Here is a 20,981-nt window from a genome sequence, read left to right on the forward strand (position 1 = left end):
GTGCCTCTCTACATATCAGGCAGGGGTGTAACGCAGGCACCTGCAAATGGGCTGCGCAGCTTGATGTGCTGCTAACAGTGATAGAAGACAATGTTTGTATAACTTGTAAGTTATACAGGTACGGTAATATATAAGATGTTGAACAGTTTTATTTCATTTTTATGTGTTTCAGTATTTTAAGTCTATCCTTTCGCATTTGCCTTATAAAACTTCTCGCTTTCTCAAATTTGCTCACTCACTGCACTGAACTTTTACGCCCTACCACATTCAAATGTCACCAGCCGCCACTGTTCACAAGGCTTCGTTGCAGCACCTGTCGTGGAAGACGGCGTTCCTAGTGGCCATTACATCGGCCCGCAGGGTGAGTGAACTTCAGGCGTTGTGTTGCCAAGAACCTTATACGGTATTTCATGCTGCTAAGGTTGTTATGCGTACTCACCCTAAATTTCTTCCTAAGGTTATATCTGATTTTCATGTCAACCAGACCATAACTTTACCTACGTTTTGTCAGAATCCCTCTTCTCCAGCGGAAAGGTCTCTACATTCCCTGGACGTTCGGAGGGTGTTGAAGTTTTATCTTGATAAGACCAAAGATATTCGTAGGTCAGACCAATTGTTTATCAATTATGGATCAGTCAGGACCGGTCTTGCTACCTCCAAACAGTCCATCTCTCGGTGGATTGTGTCCTGTATACAATTATGTTACCAAAAGGCTAATAAGACCTTAAAGGTAAACCTAAGGGTCATTCCACCAGGGGCAAAGCTGCCACGACTGCTTTGCTGCGTAATGTTCCGATTGTAGAAATCTGCAATGCGGCCACTTGGAAGTCGGTCCATACCTTTGCTGAGCATTACTGTCTGGACACGGATGCCAGGGCAGATGCTCAGGTTGAGCAGGCTTCGCTGCGAAATTTGTTCGCACAGTAGTGGTATTATTTTGTAATCTTCTCCACCGCCGTTTGAGTATGGGGATGGGCTTGCCATTCTATTCACTAGATTATGACTATACACAGAGATCCCCTACTACAGAAGGAGTAGTTTCTTTTCTGTAACTCCAGTTCTGTAGTAGGGGTATCTCTGTTGTAGTCATAAGCGCCCGCCCTCCTCCCCGTGGGGAGAGAAAGGTTAATGTCAGGAATGCTACAGGTCTGGCGTGCTACGCCTTCAAAAAGAAATGAAAGTAAAAGGGACCTGCTGTGCGTTCTGGGATACTGGAAAAGTTCTGGAAAGTTTTCTTAAAGGCACAGTATCCTGTTCTGAGCCACATAATGGCAGCCTATGGGGCTTGTCTGTCCATTCCTCCCTCTCTATCATTCCAGAGGCTTTTGCTGGTAGAGGCAGGTTTTTCTCTGTGGAAAAAGCTGGGCAGGCAGTGCTGTTTGTGGATGTTGGTGGAATTTTCTAGTTGAAGTACTGGACAGTGTAGCCTGTGGATATAGGCTGCATTATCTGTCTTTGAAATTCTCTCTTAAGTGTAGATGCAGGTCTGCATGGCTTGACAACTTATGAGATTATTTGTATTGCTCCGGGGTCCCCGCACATGGGCGGGACTATTCACTAAATTATGACTATAACAGAGATACCCCTACTACAGAACTGGAGTGAGAGAAAAACTACTTCTTCTCCTCGCTGCCACCACTACACCCATGTACACCTCCTGGACTCCCTCCACCAGAGATGTCCCCTCTTCAGTATTCAGACCCTGGGGCCCCTATTGTCCTTTTGCCCCTAATGACCAACTATCATTCGAGGGGACCATTGACAATCCCTGAGATGATTACAACACAAAACCCCTCGGTGATGCAGATCTGGAGTATTGATCAGTCAGGGCTTTATCTGATGATTCCACAGACTATCACAAGGTCAGTCAGAGGGCTGCAGCCTACCCGAAGGTTGACATGCATGTTACTCGAACAGGGGAATTCCTCTTGGAGACACTCCAAATCTTAGCGCACAGTTCAGTTCCTCACCATGCTTAAAAGCATGCTAAAGTCTGCTCTTGAAAATTTTACGGAGTTTTGTAAGAATGAGGTAGTCACTCTAAAGGTCAAAAAGAAATGTAAAGCCTCTCCCAGAAACCAAACATATAATAAGGGCAGGTTCCACTTGACTCCATGGCTGTGCACACCAACCTCAAGTCCGCTGCCTACCCCTGGCGATTAATCTTCTCTAGAAAAGAAGAGCGAGAAAATACATCTGGCAAAAGAATGGCAATTGTACCGGAAACCCATTTGGCTGGCACTTAAATCATGCTGCGACAGGTCGCAGTGGAAGGTGATGCAACAGCTCCTAAGGCACCTAACCGAGCAGTACAGGAAGCATGAGGAATGAGGGCAAACTCCTCTCGTACTCCTGAATCCACTGTGCGTGGATGCTGCAGATTTGGCATCTAGGGGCTCAATACCATCATCATTCTTAGACGCCATGCTGGACTGTGTATCTACAGATTCAAACATGTTTATCAGCATCTCTTCATCATGCCCTTTGGCAGGAAGCACCTTGTTTGGACCCCGGTTTGAGATGCTTGAGAAATTAAAGCTACAGAAAAAGCAAACCCCATGGGTAACTCCAAACCATTCCCTTCAAAGGCGCTTTTCGGAAGCAGCAGCTCGAGGGGAGACCGAAGACCACCTTACCCGATCAACCTATTTCCTACCTGTGGCTACAGCAGGCTTGCCACCTGCAAGCCAGGATGGCATTATAACAGAAGTTCCTACATGAGTGGCAGGAGCAAGGGTGGCTCCAGCAAGTGGTCTGCCACTTCTAGTAGTTGCCCCTGATTACCCCTATCCCCACCCCCATATTGTATGTCCGCTGTGTGTGGGGTGTTGCTATGTGACGTCCTCTTTCATTGGTAGGATATCTTGTTTGACGACCTAGTGCTATCCTTAGCCCAACACAGCAGTTGTCGCAAACTGCACGCAACCCCTCCCAACATCTCTCCTGTGACACGCACAGCAGAGTGATGGCCCTTATATAAAAGGGCACAATATAGAAGGGCTCCCTGATAACATCCGGGGACGACTCTCTTCTATATTCTCATGGAGGGCAGCAGTCTCAGGCTTGACCAGAGACCCATCTACCTGACTGCTTCATCCTACATTGTATAACAACTCTGCAGCATATAATTCCCCTCCTTCAACAGAACAATTTCATGACCGCGATTGCTCTCAAGGATGCTTCTTTCCACTCCGTGGTACCTGTGCTTTGTGGGAAGTAGACCACACTACCAGTTAAAAGCATTGCCTTTTTGGAGTCTGCTCTGCTCCAACGATTTTTACCAAGTGCCTAGTAGTGATGGCTATATATTTGTGGAGGGCATTCCATCTTCCCCTACCTCGATGATTGACTGACCAAAAGCAGAGCTAAGCACACTCTCAAACAGTGGAATCCCAGATCCACAGTCTGGGCTTAATCCTAAATCCTGCAAAAAGTCCCACTTGCATCATCTTTAAATGCAACCCTTCCTGGGGGCCGTTTCAAACTCTGTCACGTGTAAGCTGACTCAACAGAGTCACAGCCTTTCAGCACATGCTTTCTTTGTTTTTTTAAGCCCAATTTTCAATTGATGTAGACTGATCATCCAGATGTGGCTTTTAGATCCGAGACCTATTACAGAGTTGGCTCTAAAAGTAGTAGCAGTACTCCAGAGGAGGAATTGAAAACAGGAAAGATTGTCTAGATTAGTTTCAAGACTTGACAGTACCCTGAGGAGTCATCCAGAAATTTACTTTAGCCTAGATGTGCCTTCTAAACGTGAGAGCAATGAGGGGCAGAGAGATTAAGCATTCTAAAAGAGTTCTTCATAAATAGACCTAATACTCGAGATGCGGAAGACCGGTCCTGTGCACACATACAATTATATAGTCACTGGTCGATACAGGTAAGAGCAATGCAACAAAGAAAACATTCATAAAGGATTAGAAATTTCCGTTTAATGAGCATAACCAGCCGACACGTGTTTCATCGTGGGGAGTGTGAACCACGAATCTTCAGGGCTGGAAAAAATACAAAATGATTCATGCTAAGACAAGTGCCAAGAACAAGGCGACACTGCACAATAATGATCATTACAAACATAGTATGTAAATATAGTGCGGAAATATACAGGAAGAAAACACCACAACTACAAAAAGGTGCTGAAGTAGTAATAAGAAATTGTTAAAAATTGCCTAAACCTCCAATCGGTGTGAAGTCAAAAAAGAAAAAGGAAGAAAGGAAAGAGCAACTAGAAATCACCATGCACCCGAATATGTGGAGCGACTCAAAATATTAAGTCCCTCAATGTTAAAGGAGTACCAAGCAAAAGTCCACAAAAGAACCATACCTGAAGCTAATGCCAAACTAGCAGTAGATGCTGTAAGGTAAAACAATACAAACAGCGAATAAACAAGAGGTCTTAGAATACCAAGATAATGGAAAGCGAGGCGTGTAAACACATAATAAAAAGGGATGTCTTACCCCACTACCGGTGATAATTCCAACCCGGTAGGGTCAATAAAGGGTCAGTCGGACTGCACAGAATAGTAATATCTCTCTGTGAATAAAAAGTAATAGTATGCCTAATGTAGACAGCAAGTAGAAGCAAAGAGGAGTAAGTGCAAGCCAAAAAATCTACTGTTAAAATAACAAAACAACAAATCATACCTTCAAAATAAAACAGCCACGTTCAAAAATAACCTTGTACCGCCAGTCGCGTGAAAATCCAAAGTACATAAAAATTGTCTTTAAGGGAGAGAATCCCGTTATTAGCAGTCTCTCAACGTGTTCGTCAAGGCAAGTAAGTAACATCCATTATCTATAATGTAAACCACAACGGAAAACGCGTTAGGCGAAGTCATATATCACCCATTGCATATACTCAAAGGTAATAACAATGTGAAATGATATCTCTCGAGTCTCGTGTACAACGCATAAGTATATCAACTAACTAAGTACTTACAGAAGAAACGAAGCGTCCGAGCGGCCTGGCGGCATCAATAACGTGTGTTGGTGTGTCACAGTAGCCCGACCCGGAAGTGCTTAAATAGCTGGATAATACCGGAACACTAGAACGTAGACCAACCAAGAAAAGTACCTGAAAAAAGACAGACTTCACAGTGATAACGACGAAGTCTCGTAATTAAAAAATAATCACACAAAGAGTCTCAAACTAGAAAGTCGATAAGCCCTCGCCAAAAAGAACCCATTGTCAAAGCGCCATGTTAAAATATGTCTCAAGCAAATACGCGAAAACGGAGAGTGAAAAAATGTCGTCAAAACCCGCCGAGGAAGGACGCGAGTGATGCGTGATACTACCTAAAGTTACCACAGTGTGCTTGCTAATTTATAGGTGTAAATGGCAATCTATCCAGTAAATGAAGAAAAATATAAGTATCTATCCCCTTAACACGGTGTAAAAGATAAAGCAACAGGGAAAAAGAAAAAGGGAGCGACAGCGTAAAGAGAGAAGGAGGTGAGACAGTAAATACACGTGACATCACTGTCCAATAATTATCATTGGTTATGACTCAGGGCTGCCATCAGGTCAATCCATACATGCAACATAGTGGAGTCTAGCACATGGGATCAGACAAGGTTAAGAAATGTCCAATAGTTATCCTTGTATATTAATATACATTAGTATGACTCATATTAGTGGTGTAAAAAAGCACATTGGATCAGACAATGCTGAGGAATGGAAGCAGTTAAAACATATAAATAGTATAAGAATGTGAAAATCACGTTACAAGCACTGAATGAGTTAGACCGCCAACAAAGAGAATTTATACTGTAAAACAGAGCACTAAAGAATTCGTCATTCGTAATTGTGAAGATATACCGCAATACATGATAACAAAAAATGATATTTAAAGAATACATTGTTTACAGTAACATATATGAGGGTTCAACTTTACAGACTCAAAGTCAACCGGAAAAGGCAAGTATAGCGAAGTGGGGACCGGACAAAATATAAATACAGTACATGTCACGCACACCAACTAGCAGAAATATAAAAAGCTAGTAGGCATAGTTCAACCCACATCAGTATGGCATTTGATAAAACCTCATTAATTGTTCTGTGACAACATCACAATTAGTGCAAAACAAGATATCAACAAAACGTGTAAGGCACTGGCACAGAGAGCAAAACGAAACACCAGCTGAATAAATCACTGATACATCAAAATACGAAACCATTTAATTTCAACCCAAGAAATATTGCATTTCTGAGTCGTAATTGAGCCCATGCTCAACCGTCTGTAAGCGCATAATCCACATGGCCTCACACTGTCTTAGGCGAAGTTCTCTGTTGCCCCCTCGTGCCCCCACATCAATGGTTTCTATCCCAAAGAATTCAAAACCTACTCGGCTGTCCTGAGCAGAGCAGCTAACAGTGTGTAATGCTACTGGGTATCTGGCATCTACTTGATGAATTGCCCTGGTGTGTTCTCCAATTCTCTCCTTGAGTGCTCTGATAGTACTACCCACATATTGTTTACCACACCTACACTCTATAATGTATACCACAAATTTGGTAGTGCAATTAATGTTGGATTTGATAGTGTAAGTGTCACCATTATGTCCAGAGAAAGATGTGGTCTTATGTTTCGCCCATCTACAAACTCCACAGCAGCCACATTTATGAAAACCCAATGTCAGTGTTGTAAACCAGGACTGTTTCCTTTGTATTTTTGGGACCGTAGGACTAAGTCTACTACGAAGATTGAAGCCTCGTCTATATGTAATCTGTGGGTAGCTGGTCAAAAATTCCCGAAGGGAGGTGTCTGTTTGGAGAATACCCCAGTGTTTATTAAGGCTCTTCCTCATGACTGGACTTAATGCATTATACTCAGTAATCATGCGTGTGTTGCGCTCTGTAGTGGTCTTGTTTGTGGTCTTAGGTAGTAAAGTGTTAGCACGTTTTACCCTGGCTATTCTATTCTCTGATTTCTTGAGAATTGATGGTGGATAGCCCCTTTTTTGAAATCTATGTTTCATATCCTTGATACAGTTAGTAAACTCCAAATCATCACTGCAGTTGCGTCGTGCTCTTAAAAATTCCCCATATGGAATTGCGTTCACCTGATGAGATGGGTGATTGCTGTGTGCATGCAGTAAAGAGTTACACGAGCTGCCTTTGCGAAAAAGGCGGCTATTCAATTTGTCATTTTTTACAAACAGTTCTATATCAAGAAATGTTACACTAGTAGTGCTGTACTCTACAGTGAATTGTATTCCAAAGCTGTTGGTATTAAGATAAGTGCAAAAGCTCAACAGTTCATTTTCACTACCGGACCACACAAGAAGACAATCGTCTATATAGCGACCCCAATAGATAATGGAGTTCACCCATTCTGTTCCATTAGGGCCCCAAATCCAATCCTTCTCCAAACAGCCCATGAAAAGATTAGCAAACGATGGTGAAAAACGCGAACCCATTGCTACTCGCTTCACCTGTTTGTACCATGTGTTCTCAAATAGAAAGAAGTTATTGTTCAGTATGAGTCTCATCATGGTGATCAGCATGTCGTTGTGTAGCCATAGTGTAGCTGGCCTATTCTCAAGAGTTTTGGTTACTACTTTAAGGCCCAGTTCAGGATCAATACTGGTGTATAATGAGACTACGTCTAAGGTGGCCAAAATCATACCAGGTTGCCACTGAAAGTCAGATAAAATGCTCAGAATGTGTTTCGTGTCTTGTATGTATGATGCCAAATTACGTACCAACGGGCCCAAAAATATGTCCACATACTCTGATAGTCTCTCAGTAGGTCCCCCTATGCCAGAAATGATGGGTCTTCCTGGAGGGAAAGGGAGTTGTTTATGTATCTTAGGTAATGTGTACAGTACAGGGAAGGTGGGTCTGAAGACTTTCAAATAGGCTACCTCATCTGCATCCAAAAGACCTGTGGTATGCCATTCTGCGAGATGTTTGTTAATCAATGTCGTCAAATTCCCCATCGGATTGTAAGTAATAGTTTGGTAGCACGATTGATCACTAAGTTGCGAAAGAATCTCGTTATTATAGTCTGCCCGATTCATGATGACAACATTACCACCCTTGTCCGCCTCCCTGATAAGTATGTGTTCATTTTCCACATGTTCTTTCAATGCCTGACGTTCACCTGAAGTTAGATTGTCATTGAAAACACACTTGTTTTTCCTCCTTTTTGATGCGTGTAGATTGAGATCCTCCAATACCCTTCTGTGAAAGACATCAATAACATTCCCCCCTGTAAAAGTGGGTACCCATTTAGATTTGTTTTTTAGGCCACTAACTGGAGTGTTGGAAGTGTCAATATCGAGCTCTTCTAGCAGTTGCACCATGGTGTAAGGAGACTCTTCTATATCTGTCAGAGAAAGGAGCAATTTAGTAGCCTGTATGTCACAGATAGTAGGAACACCAAAGACATCTTCACAATATTTTGTGGTAACTCTTTTATTGTCTGAAGGGTTATCGGCAAAATATTTCCTCAATTTTAATGCTCTAACAAATTTAAACAGATCAATTTTGAGTCTACAATAATCACCAGAGACCGTGGGGTTGAAATTAAGGCCCTTACTTAACAATGAATTCATATCTGCAGTAAGTGTCATGGATGACAAATTGACAACCTGAACCTCAGAGATGGGGTCTATAGTGGGTTCCGCTCGTTGCCTGAGCGTAGTTTTCTCCTGTACTCTCCCTTTTCCGCCTCTCCCCCCTCTGCGTGTTTTGTGTCCTGTATGGTGCGTGTGTTTGAGGACCTGTTTCCTCTCCGAATGGTCCTGACTTCCCTTAAAAAAGATGACTCCTGCCTCTTAGTATTGGGATTGGACTCATGTTCACTATCACTAGATGGAGGCATGCTCAATGACGTGGAACTCGAAGCTGAAGAGATAACCTCAGCTCTGGCTGTTTTGTCTGGTACTATGTTGGTAGGGAAGAGTATGTCATATTTGCGTGCATAAGTAAAAATTCTGCCCATTTTATAGTCCAGTTCGTCCCGTTTAAGATGTCTAGCTTTCCTGTCTTTAATCTCGTTCTGGTGAATAGCTAATATATCCTTAAGGGTCGCATAATTTTTCTCCGTGGCCTCCTTACGATTGAGATTTTTTATTTCATCTTCTAAGGTAGCTATATCGGTTTGTAGTTTATTTACTTTCCTCTCAGCACTTTCTATAAGAATTTGCATTAAAGTCTTGGATTTGAGGTTAAGCGCCTCTTCCCATTTGGCCAACAGGTCCTCGTCCAGCTCATCATAGGTGGGGAATATCTGTGATCTCAGACCCCTAGGTACCCTATCCAGTCTCAGGTACTGTCTCAGAGTGGCTCCATCCCACCATCTCGCGTTTTCTAGTTTTTTAAGTCTTTCCAATCTGATGAACTTGTCTCTCAACCCTTCCTGTTGTGTGGTGTTGTTGCTATTGGAAGGTGTATTTATATTGGTGCCTTTGGCCAAATTGCCAAAGAGTTCTTCAGCTTCTTTATCACGATCCATAATAAGATCTATCGAATGCAAGGAACCCTGGTTGAAAGTGTCTAGAGTTTACGTCGCGGCGGCCCTTCCTAACTAGTAACAATCGCAAAATTCAAAGAACAGGGTATTCAAATGTTAGGAAGTAGTGGCGCTCTGCTGGTAAACGTAGGTATCTTGAGTTATAGTATCCGTATGGTGCAAAACAGGGAGGGGAAACCCCTATACCCCTCAAATTCCCCCCCGTTGTGGTTTACATTATAGATAATGGATGTTACTTACTTGCCTTGACGAACACGTTGAGAGACTGCTAATAACGGGATTCTCTCCCTTAAAGACAATTTTTATGTACTTTGGATTTTCACGCGACTGGCGGTACAAGGTTATTTTTGAACGTGGCTGTTTTATTTTGAAGGTATGATTTGTTGTTTTGTTATTTTAACAGTAGATTTGTTGGCTTGCACTTACTCCTCTTTGCTTCTACTTGCTGTCTACATTAGGCATACTATTACTTTTTATTCACAGAGAGATATTACTATTCTGTGCAGTCCGACTGACCCTTTATTGACCCTACCGGGTTGGAATTATCACCGGTAGTGGGGTAAGACATCCCTTTTTATTATGTGTTTACACGCCTCGCTTTCCATTATCTTGGTATTCTAAGACCTCTTGTTTATTCGCTGTTTGTATTGTTTTACCTTACAGCATCTACTGCTAGTTTGGCATTAGCTTCAGGTATGGTTCTTTTGTGGACTTTTGCTTGGTACTCCTTTAACATTGAGGGACTTAATATTTTGAGTCGCTCCACATATTCGGGTGCATGGTGATTTCTAGTTGCTCTTTCCTTTCTTCCTTTTTCTTTTTTGACTTCACACCGATTGGAGGTTTAGGCAATTTTTAACAATTTCTTATTACTACTTCAGCACCTTTTTGTAGTTGTGGTGTTTTCTTCCTGTATATTTCCGCACTATTTTTACATACTATGTTTGTAATGATCATTATTGTGCAGTGTCGCCTTGTTCTTGGCACTTGTCTTAGCATGAATCATTTTGTATTTTTTCCAGCCCTGAAGATTCGTGGTTCACACTCCCCACGATGAAGCACGTGTCGGCTGGTTATGCTCATTAAACGGAAATTTCTAATCCTTTATGAATGTTTTCTTTGTTGCATTGCTCTTACCTGTATCGACCAGTGACTATATAATTGTATGTGTGCACAGGACCGGGCTTTGGCTCAGTTTGAGGTCAAATTTTCTTTGGCCTTTACAATTTGAGGGGTATAGGGGTTTCCCCTCCCTGTTTTGCACCATACGGATACTATAACTCAAGATACCTACGTTTACCAGCAGAGCGCCACTACTTCCTAACATTTGAATACCCTGTTCTTTGAATTACTCGAGATGCGGCCTTAACAATTTGTATAGCATTAAGTTGTAACCCCCCACCCTCCCCTTTCTGCTAATTTTGGCATCTCTCTCCTCTGTTCTTTTTGCTGACCAAAATATTGTAATATTTTGTCTACTTTGAGGTCACATAATGAGAATTCTGTTATGTTTAAGGTCAATGAAAGGTTTACATACTGGTTAAATCATATTTTTTATTTTATAGAGTTTTATATAGCACGGACTAGACCCGATGAGGGTATCAGAGTGCTTTACAAAAGTTACATCATAAGAAAAGTTGCACGCTAGTCGCATATAAGTTAGTATATGTTCTTGTTGAAGAATATAAATTTGTGTGAGACTGAAGCTTGGTAATTTATTTTTCACTGTTGAAAAGCCAAAATGATTGTTTTTCAATTTGTTCTCCTAACCTTTTCCCCTTCCACTCTTTTGGCTATTGCTGTACGATTGTCTCTAAAGCTCACTTGAGAAAACCTTAAACCTTCAGTCACCAACTGTTAAAAATCTTGAAATTGATTCTTTGCCACACTACACTGTAAAAATGCTCTGTGACACTAGTATCGCATTAGGAACAAACTTCACCCCTACATTAGATCAGTGATAAAACTCCATATTCTTGCATTGTGGTGGCAGTTTGTTAGCAACTGCAGTAGCACCCTATGCTAATTGATTGCTGCTTTCCAAGTGTCTTGAACTGCCTACCTTCTTCCAAGGAAGTCTGTTGCTTCTCCATCCATTTAGGTCTAGAAAATTAAAATGTAATTTGCACATTTCCAGCCAGCTTCTGAGAGTTCTTGTATAGTCTTGATCTCAAGACCCCTTTTCAGAAATGTTTGAAAATTGTAAATTAATATCGTCAAAATGTGAATATGTATTTTGTTCACTATAAATATGATTATGCTTGTCTTCAGATATTTCAATGAGATGTCTGCACAAGGATTGAGACCTCGCACTGTATCCAGTCCAATACCTTATACACCATCACCAAGTTCGAGCAGACCCATCTCTCCCGGTAAATGTATTTAAATGTTTGACACCTTGTTTCAGCTCATTAAATGTTTGTACATTATTTTTTTTGCCTGCATGAAATATTTGGTTGACTAATTATTTAACCGGGAGAACTCTTGACAGTGCTTTTACTAACATATAGATCGTTTCCAATTCAATGTGAACTCCCCAGGGTCTAATTTGCATTAGTAATCAGCATGACTGATCTTGATAAGGTTTACTGCATTGCATATGCTTTGGGGGTAAAGTATGAGTAGAGAACTTGGCTGATATGATTGATCTACATATAACTTCTCCAGTACTCCATGCTTTGGTTTGTTTACTGCCTACCTACTAGCTACTTCTTGGTCATCATTTTCTTCCTAAAGCCATGCTCCCTGTTTCAATCTTCTTCCACCATAGTTTCTTAGCTGTAAGGCATGAATATGGTCTTGTTTTGCAAACCTTTGCAGCAGTTGACCTGCATCACCTCTGTTTTGGGAACATTCAACTGGTGCAGCTTGTTCCCTGTGTACTGCCATTTGCTCAGGGTCCCTTAGTGACAGCCTGGCTTACAAGCACCACACAGGGTCTGTTGCAGGGATTCTGCTTATGCACAGAACTATGCACAGGAAACCAGGACCTCAGTGAATTGTGGTGTACCAAAAACTCACCTCAGAACCCCTTATCCGACCAGCATCAGTGTCCCATTCGTTATCCGAGGTTTATCTCGGCGGTCCCAATGTATAGACAACCCAGAACAAGCGACTTAGGGTATTCTCAGGAATGGTGGGAATCAGAAATACCTGTTCGTAATTATTCTCATATCAGTCCACAACAGAATAAACAGACACGGTAAAGTTTAAAGAGTTTATTTTATAAACCTCGTGTCCTAAGATGCAGTACTTTAGCTAACATAAGCTGACAAATGATTAAGATCAAAACCATCAGCATAGTTACAATACCATAGAAAATGAAAGGAGTAATCATACTAAAATGACAGTGGATATCAGCCACCTTCCTTTCGCTAGTAAACTAATATTATTATTAGACTAATAAAAGGTCTCTAGGCTTGAATGGGGAACCCCATACCGTAAAGATCAGCTCAGTGAGATCACATCACAGGATCAGCTAGACTCTGCTCCTGGGAAAGCTCTTCTTCCGAATGTAATGAAAAACATACAACACTGCAATATTAAAAGCACCCGATTTTCAGGTATTTGCAGCTGCGTGTGTGTTATGGCTAAATAGTGGGCCGATCAACCTGAACCCAACAACATGCACCGTCTAGCGACCCAGACTGTTTCTTTACACGATGTTCAGACCAAGGTCGCTGCACACGGTTCGGGATGTGAACAACAGACCGTTCTCATGTGAAGCAAAGTCGAGCAAGCATTTCTCAATTAATAACATGTAGCTACAGTGTCGTGTGCAAAAGCAGCAGAAGCGGCAAGATGGCTTTCTAACATCTAACGCGGTTGTGCTAACTTAGCATTGTACGTATATAGATGGCAATCTTCACTACAGTTCTCTGATCCTGCAGTAGGTGTTTGTAAAAAAAAAACAGGGCTTTTTACATGGCCCCTTCGCCAAGTTTTGCTTCCATTTGGACCACTAGATGCTGGTTTTAGACTGACAATGCACTGAAGCCTGCTAACAAGGTGCCAGTGCTCTCTCCTTAAAAAGTGGCATGTATAATTGGCATCTGCAATTGACAGGGCATTAACCCCCTACCCTCCTTGAAAGGCCTGGGTAAGTGGTAGTGTGGTACCCAGGGCATTGGTTGTAAGAGGGTACTCTGGGTGGGAGGGGGGTTGGGGGGAGGACGCTGCTGCACTGATTGTGCCACCCTGAGTCACCCAGGTAAACAGATGACAGCAGGTCTGCCATTGCAGACTAAAGGAACAGTGTGTTCGAGGCATATGAGCTGCAGATTACACTGTGCATAGATCGCCATCTGGTGTTGGGCCCGTATGTTTGCAGTTGTTTTTCCTCTTGGAAAGTCTTTGGAAGTCACGAGGTATGTGACTCCTCCTTTGGATCGTATTGCGCATGGGCTTCGGCTCCATCCTCAGATTGTTTTTTTCCGCCATCGGGCTAGGATGTGTTCTTCGCACTCCGGTTCCGAACAGTTTCCAGTTCTTCTGATCGGCGCGTAACCCGCCCCTTTTCGCGGTATTGCTTTCGATCGCGATCTCCACGCTCGACGCGACTCTCCGTTCGAAGTCTTCGATTCCGGTCTTTGACGAAGGCCTTCGGGCCTACCTAAGCTCCGGTCCTGGCTGATGGAAAGGGCTCCATTCAAGAAGTGTCCTCGATGTGGGTCCAAATTTACCCACACCGATCTCTATGAGGTGTGCAACCTCTGCCTCTCCCCTGAACACGAGGCTCGAGACTGTCCGGCGTGCAAATCCTTCCGGTCCAAAAAGACCATTCGAGACCGAAGGGCAAGGAGAACCATGGCACACTCGTCGACAGCGATCCCCGACGACATCTTCGGAGAAGGCGTCTATGTTCCAGAACAGCACACCGAAGAGGGCCTCTGCAGCGCCTCCGAAGCCGACGACTCAGATGTCGAGGACATCACTCCGGCACAGAGGGGCGTGAGTACTAACATCCACCCCCACCACCCACCCTCGACGGCATCGAAAAAGGCTCCGGTCACGCCTTCGCCCTCGGGCCTAGGCACGACCAAAGACATTGCTTCCCACACCTCGCCTTCGGGCCCGGTTAAGAAATCTATCAAGCCTTCTGGCGGCTCGGGCTCGAGCCAGCCTGCTGTCGGTGCCAGGAAACACTCCTCTGCACCGGTGCTGAAATAGAAAAGGGCCTCCTCCTCCGCGCCGAGCTCCACACCGAAGCACTCGGCGCCGAAGACTAGCACCATCTCCTCGGTGCCGACATCGTCCCTGGAGCCGAGCAAAAAACCCAAAGCCATCGACACCCACACCTCGAAGCCGAAAGTAATCTCGGAGCCAACGAAACAACCAGCCATCTCGAAGCCGCACAGTTCAAAACAACGAACTGATGCTGACTCCAAGAGCAAAAAAACCACCGCTCCGACGCCTTCGGCGCCGACGGATCGGCCACTCACTGAAGAACTATTTCGGCCTGATCCACTACAAAAAATACTGGCCAAAGACCCTAAAACTGGACATTTGATGCTCAGCATCAAAAAGAGACCGCTTGAGCAGCCTGCCCCAGCTCCACCTCCAAAGAGGAAAGACTTTGCTACCTCCCCTTTGAGAATACCTTCATCCCCTCCTCCATCTCCTCCTCCACCCCCTCCTCCCCCACCTCATCATTCCCCCACACCCTCTCCGGATGATGACGATGTCTACGATGACACAGGGGACAAGCCCCATGACCAACCCACAGGGGACCCCACTCCTACAGGCTCCCCAGACCCATGGGACGACTAGAACATTCCAGACATCCCTAACATCCCGCAGGACGACCTTTACCCTTCAAGACCATCCCACCCGGAAGACACAATGGGGTTTAACCAACTACTCCATAGGGCTGCACACTACCACGGAGTTGATCTCCATACAGACCCCGTGGAGGAGGACTTCCTCCTAGATACTTTTAACGCAACACACAGGGACACTTCCACCCTGCCCATGCTTAAAGACCCGGCCAGGGTCATCAACCCTCGCATCGAGAAGAAGTATAAGGCCGCCCCTACAGACCCCACCTACATCAGAGGGCCAGCACCACTAGACTCCCTAGTAGTGTCCACTGCAAGAAAGCGCGCAAACTCCCAGGCATCAGGCGAGGCACCACCACCACCTGATAAGGAGTTCAAACTCCTTGACGCCTCTGGCAAGCGCACTGCATCCAAGGCTGCCAACATATGGCCCATTGCGCAAACACAAGCGCCTTTGGCAAGATATGAACGGGCACATTATGATGAACTGGAAGCCATAATGCAACACCTCCCTGACAAATACAAAAATAGAGCCCACGAGCTAATCCAGGAGGGTAAAACCATCAACACCTCCATTCGTTGCACCCTAGATGTAGCTGACACCGCCTCTAGGGCAATTAACACCAGCGTCGTCCTCCGTAGGCATGCCTGGCTACACATTTCAGGTTTCGAACCCGAGGTGCAGGTCCTGAACCACCCCTTTGACCAGGAACATCTGTTCGGCCCAAACGTTGACGATGCCCTGGAAAAAATGAAAAAAGACAGATACGGCGAAGTCTATGGGAGCCTTACAGTCGCACCCTCCCAGGCGCTCCTTTCGCCGCTCTTCCTTTCGAAACACCTCCAGAGGCTGCTCCTCCGATGACGCTTATACTTCCTATAAAGCCCCTACCCAATCCACCTTCACAAGGGGTTACCAAAGAGGCGGCTACAGGGTCAACAATAATAAAAGCAGAGGCAAGACTAACCCCTCCTGCTCTGCCTCCACCCTTACCCAATGACTTCCCTCCACTCCCCCCAGACCATCCCACTCCGGTCGGGGGCAGAATCCACAATTTTCTTCCTGTCTGGACTACTATCACCTCAGACAAATGGGTAACACAAATAATTCGGTCAGGCTACTGCCTCAAACTAACATCTACCACCCCCCCACCCCCAACATTCCACCCAAACAACGCTAAATGTCACAGGAACATTTGTCACTTCTAAAGCAGGAGGTAATCTCCCTCCTACAGAAGAGTGCGATAGAACTAGTTCCTACACACCAACAAAATATGAGGGTTTACTCCCTATATTTTCTCATACCAAAAAGGGACGACACTCTAAGACCCATCCTGGACCTCGGACCCCTAAATCACTATATACACTAAACATCGTTCTCACAAGACTAATGGGGCCTCCCTTTGAACCTCTACACAAAAGTTAACTTCAATTCAACGTGGAAAACTGCCTTTCTTGTAGCCATTACTTCCCTCAGATGGGTCAGTGAGATACAAGCACTCACCATTAAAGAACCCTTTCTGCAAATGCACCATAACAAGGTTGTTCTCCGCACGAATCCAAAATTCCTCCCTAAAGTCATTTCTCCCTTTCACCTAAACCAATCTGTAGAACTGCCCGTATTCTTCTCGCAGCCACAGACCATCGCAGACAGAGCTCTTCACACACTAGATGTAAAACGAGCCTTACTCTACTACATCGAGAGAACACAACCCTTTCGTAAGACCAAACAGCTGTTCGTGTCTTTCTCACCACTACACAAAGGCAACACCATCTCTAAATCTGGGATAGCTAGGTGGATTGTTAAATGCATACAGATTTGCTACCACAAAGCAAAACTAACGCTATCTGTTCTCCCTAAAGACCACTCTACACGTAAGATAGGGGCTTCCATGGCATTTTTAGGGAACATCCCCTTAGATATCTGCAAAGCAGCTACATGGTCTACACCACACACTTTCACTAAACACTATTGTGTAGATGTGCAAACTAAGCAACAAGCGAGTGTGGGCCAGGCTGTACTCAAAACACTGTTTCAAACCACTGCAACAGATACTGGTGGTCGTTGCTAGGAGCGAGTACTGCTATATAATCTATGCACAGTGTGTAATCTGCAGCTCGTATGCCTCGAACGGCAAATGCTACTTACCAGTATGCATCTGTTCTTGGCATGTAGAGCTGCAGATCTACACACGCCCACCCACCTCCCCGGCTACCTTTATCTGTTCCAGTCTATCTTATTTAGATACAGCACACATGGGCATCTTCACTGCTTATTTCTACGCTCCATCATTTCCCTGCTGGCGAAAAACAATCTGATGATGGAGCCGAAGCCCATGCGCAATATGATCCAAAGGAGGAGTCACATACCTCGTGACTTCCAAAGACTTTCCAAGAGGAAAAACTGCAAACATCCGGGCCCAACACCAGATGGCGATCTATGCACAGTGTGTAGCTCTACATGCCAAGAACAGATGCATACTGGTAAGTAGCATTTGCCTTACTGCTCCATTTCAACGTTGTCCTCGCTATGTATGATAGGATCAGAGCACTGTTTTTAAGTATGTCAGCCACCCCTAGGGGAAGGTCTCTTGTCCCCAGGAGGCAGGGTTCAGTGTATTAAGAGTGTAGACGTGCAAGTGTAAGCTAGTGGGTTTACCATTAAAGTACACTGTAAGCGATCCATAGGATGACATGGGACTAGCACCCAGGCACAGCCATGTTGCTAGCTCCATTATGGTTCCACCTAAATGGCAAGTTTGGTGTCAAACATGCCTTCTCTCCCCTGACACAAATCTCTGTCAACTGAAGTTTGGCATGCACCCAGGTGGCAACCTAGTGGTTGCCAACCTAGTGACCCTAGCTGATGGCAGGCCTGGGTTTTTCCGCCCTCACCTACTGTCAAGACAGGTTTCTGACCTCCTGCCACACAGTGAGCATTCCCAGGAGTCAGAACAAAAGCTTGGGTAAGAAGGTCACACCTCCCTCCTCTCAAGTGGGCTAGTGAAGTGACACAGTGAGTGGTGAGATTCAATGGCTGCACCGCCTCTGATTTGCATCTGGGTTGTTCCTCTGAGGTATGCAGAAGGTGTACACCTCCAGGAAGGCTGTCCACACCTCTAGGGTGAGCAGCCCGATATGTACAATTAAAGCAGATTTCTGCTGTCTTAAGGAGGATAGAAATAGTAGGCTCTGGGTAGAAAAGGTGACCTACACTTCAGGCAGACTAATTGCAGGGACTAACTGCCCATTAGCTACTAGCTCCCACAAATTGAACTCCCCTAAGTCTAAGATTTAAGGGACCACGAAATCAGAAAATCAGATCTGATCAACTTACTTCAAAGAAGGACCAATAGTAGACCCGTGTCACCCATCGAACTTTGCCTACCAGCACAGGAAAAGAGGGGTATCGTGTCCCTGAGGCAACAGTCTTGGATCTGAGTGGACGACTTTTGTCCTTTGCTAAAACTCAACACTCCCAAATTGAACGGCAATTTTGAAGGCCAGAAGCCACCTCACTCCCCTGGATTGGTGGAAATAGTCCCCTGCAAACTGCAGTAAAACAACGGTCTGGAACCAAAGAAAAGCTGTCACTTTGGTCCTCTGAGGAATCCACCGAAAGTAAATGGTGTGGTGCATTATGGGAAGTGTAGTCCAGCCCTCACAGAAGTTTTAAGACGCTACCACATTCCCCATGACCTCCGGACATCAAAGTTACTTTTACCACTGCAAAGGTTTGTTAATCACCAGTCCAGTAACCAACCCAGCAACTCGACGCTGCATTAAGAGAGCACTTCACAACACCTGCGACCGAGGTCAGCAATGACCCCGATCTTGTGTAGTTGCATCCCCTTTCTGGTGACGACGTCCCTATGATAAAAGCAGCTTTGGCTCGACTCCCGTTTAAAGAACACTGACCGCCAGGACAACCACTGCATCTGGGCTGTATGGGCCAGTAAATTGAACTGACTGTTGGGCTCTGGTCCTGGGACCCCAAAGACCTCTACCCTGCGAGGGTACAACATAACTCTATCCCTAATTATGCTTTGTAAATCCATAACTTGGTTATATGTATGCTTATAAATATTTTTGGTGTTTGTGTGCGTGTATATATATATGTGTGTGTGTCTATGTATGTGTGGGTGTATATATATATATATATATTCGAGGCATATGAGCTGCAGATTATACACTGTGCATAGATCGCCATCTGGTGTTGGGCCCGGATGTTTGCAGTTTGTTTTTCCTCTTGGAAAGTCTTTGGAAGTCACGAGGTTGGTGACTCCTCCTTTGGTTCGTATTGCGCATGGGCTTCGGCTCCATCCTCAGATTGTTTTTTTCCGCCACGGGCTCGGATGTAATACTTCGCGCTCCGGTTCCAACCTTTTCCAGTTCAGCGATCGACGCAAAATCCTCGCTCATAGAGTTCCTTCAGATAATAAATCATCTAAATCACCTTCTCTTCGGCACTTCTTCGATTCCGGTCGTCGACGGCGGCCTTCGGGTCTATTCCGGCTCCGGTCTCGGCTGATGGAAAGAACTCCCTTCAAGAAGTGCCCTTGATGTGGGTCCAAATTCCCCCACACAGATCTTCATGAGGTGTGCAACCTCTGCCTCTCCCCTGAACACGAGGCCCGAGACTGTCCCGCCTGCAAGTCTTTTAGATCTAAAAAGACTATTCGAGATCGAAGGGCCAGATGCAACATGGCGCACTCCGATCCAGTTGACTTCTTCGGGGACGACGTCGAAGCTCCGGGACAGCAGAACATCGAAGAAGAGGACGACGACCTCGTCAGTGCTTCCGAGGCCGACGACTCAGATGTGGAGGACATTACCCCGGCGCAGAGGGTCGTGAGTACTATACCCCCTCCCACGCCGATACCCAAAAAGGCTTCGGTCACGCCTTCGCGCCTAGGCAAGACCAAGGACTGCTTCTCACACCCCACCTTCGGGCCCGGTAAAGAAGGCTGTTAAGCCTTCCGGCAGCTCGGGCTCGAGCCAGCCTACCAGCGGTACCGAAAGACACCCTTCGGCACTGAAGAAGAAATCGGCCTCCACCTCCACACTGAGCCCAGCACTAAAGACTTCGGTGTCGAAACCTGCCCTCTCGGTGCCGACCAAACATCAAAAGGCCCTCAGCACTGACACTCCCGTGCCGAAGCCTCTTTCGGCACCGAACAAAAAATCGGAGGTCCCGAAGAAGCACGGCTTAGACAAGCCTAAAAAGCCGTCGGGCCCCGAAAACCTCGGCGCCGACCGAACAACCAGTGTCGCAAGAACTTTTCACGCCGGATCCTCTGCAAAAGACACTTACCAAGGATCCAAAAACTGGACATTTGATACTGTCTTCAAAAAAGAGACACTTGGACAAACCAGCTCCACCTCCAAAGAGGAAGTATACTGCTACCTCCCCTTTCAGAGTGCCTTCCCCACCTCCTCCACCCTCCTCCCCCCCCCCCCCCCCCCTTCTCCACCCCTGCCTCATCGCTCTCCAGACCAAGATGATCTAGGGGACCCTTACTATGATCCAGCAGATGTGCCACAATACCCCACCCCTACTGGATCTCCAGACCCATGGAATGACTATAACAATCCGGATATCCCAGATGTCCCACAGGATGACCTTTACCCATCTAGGCCATCCCCACCAGAAGATTTGTTAGGCTTTCACCACCTACTACAGAGGGCTGCACATTATCACGGGGTGGAGTTACATACTGAC

General features: G+C 45.2%; 1 protein-coding gene across 2 annotated transcripts in view; it reads left to right on the forward strand.

Annotated features, from left to right (window-relative positions):
• CCDC6 (coiled-coil domain containing 6) overlaps nt 1-20,981 on the forward strand; it is a 402,320-nt gene that overhangs the window by 256,395 nt on the left and 124,944 nt on the right. For both annotated transcript variants that reach the window (XM_085608834.1, XM_085608835.1), the window contains exon 7: nt 11,754-11,854. In XM_085608834.1, the coding sequence (XP_085464960.1) occupies nt 11,754-11,854 (101 nt within the window). The remainder of the gene's footprint in view (nt 1-11,753; nt 11,855-20,981) is intronic.

Source organism: Triturus cristatus, chromosome 1_2 (assembly GCF_964204655.1).
Source record: "Triturus cristatus chromosome 1_2, aTriCri1.1, whole genome shotgun sequence".
NCBI lineage: Eukaryota > Metazoa > Chordata > Amphibia > Caudata > Salamandridae > Triturus > Triturus cristatus.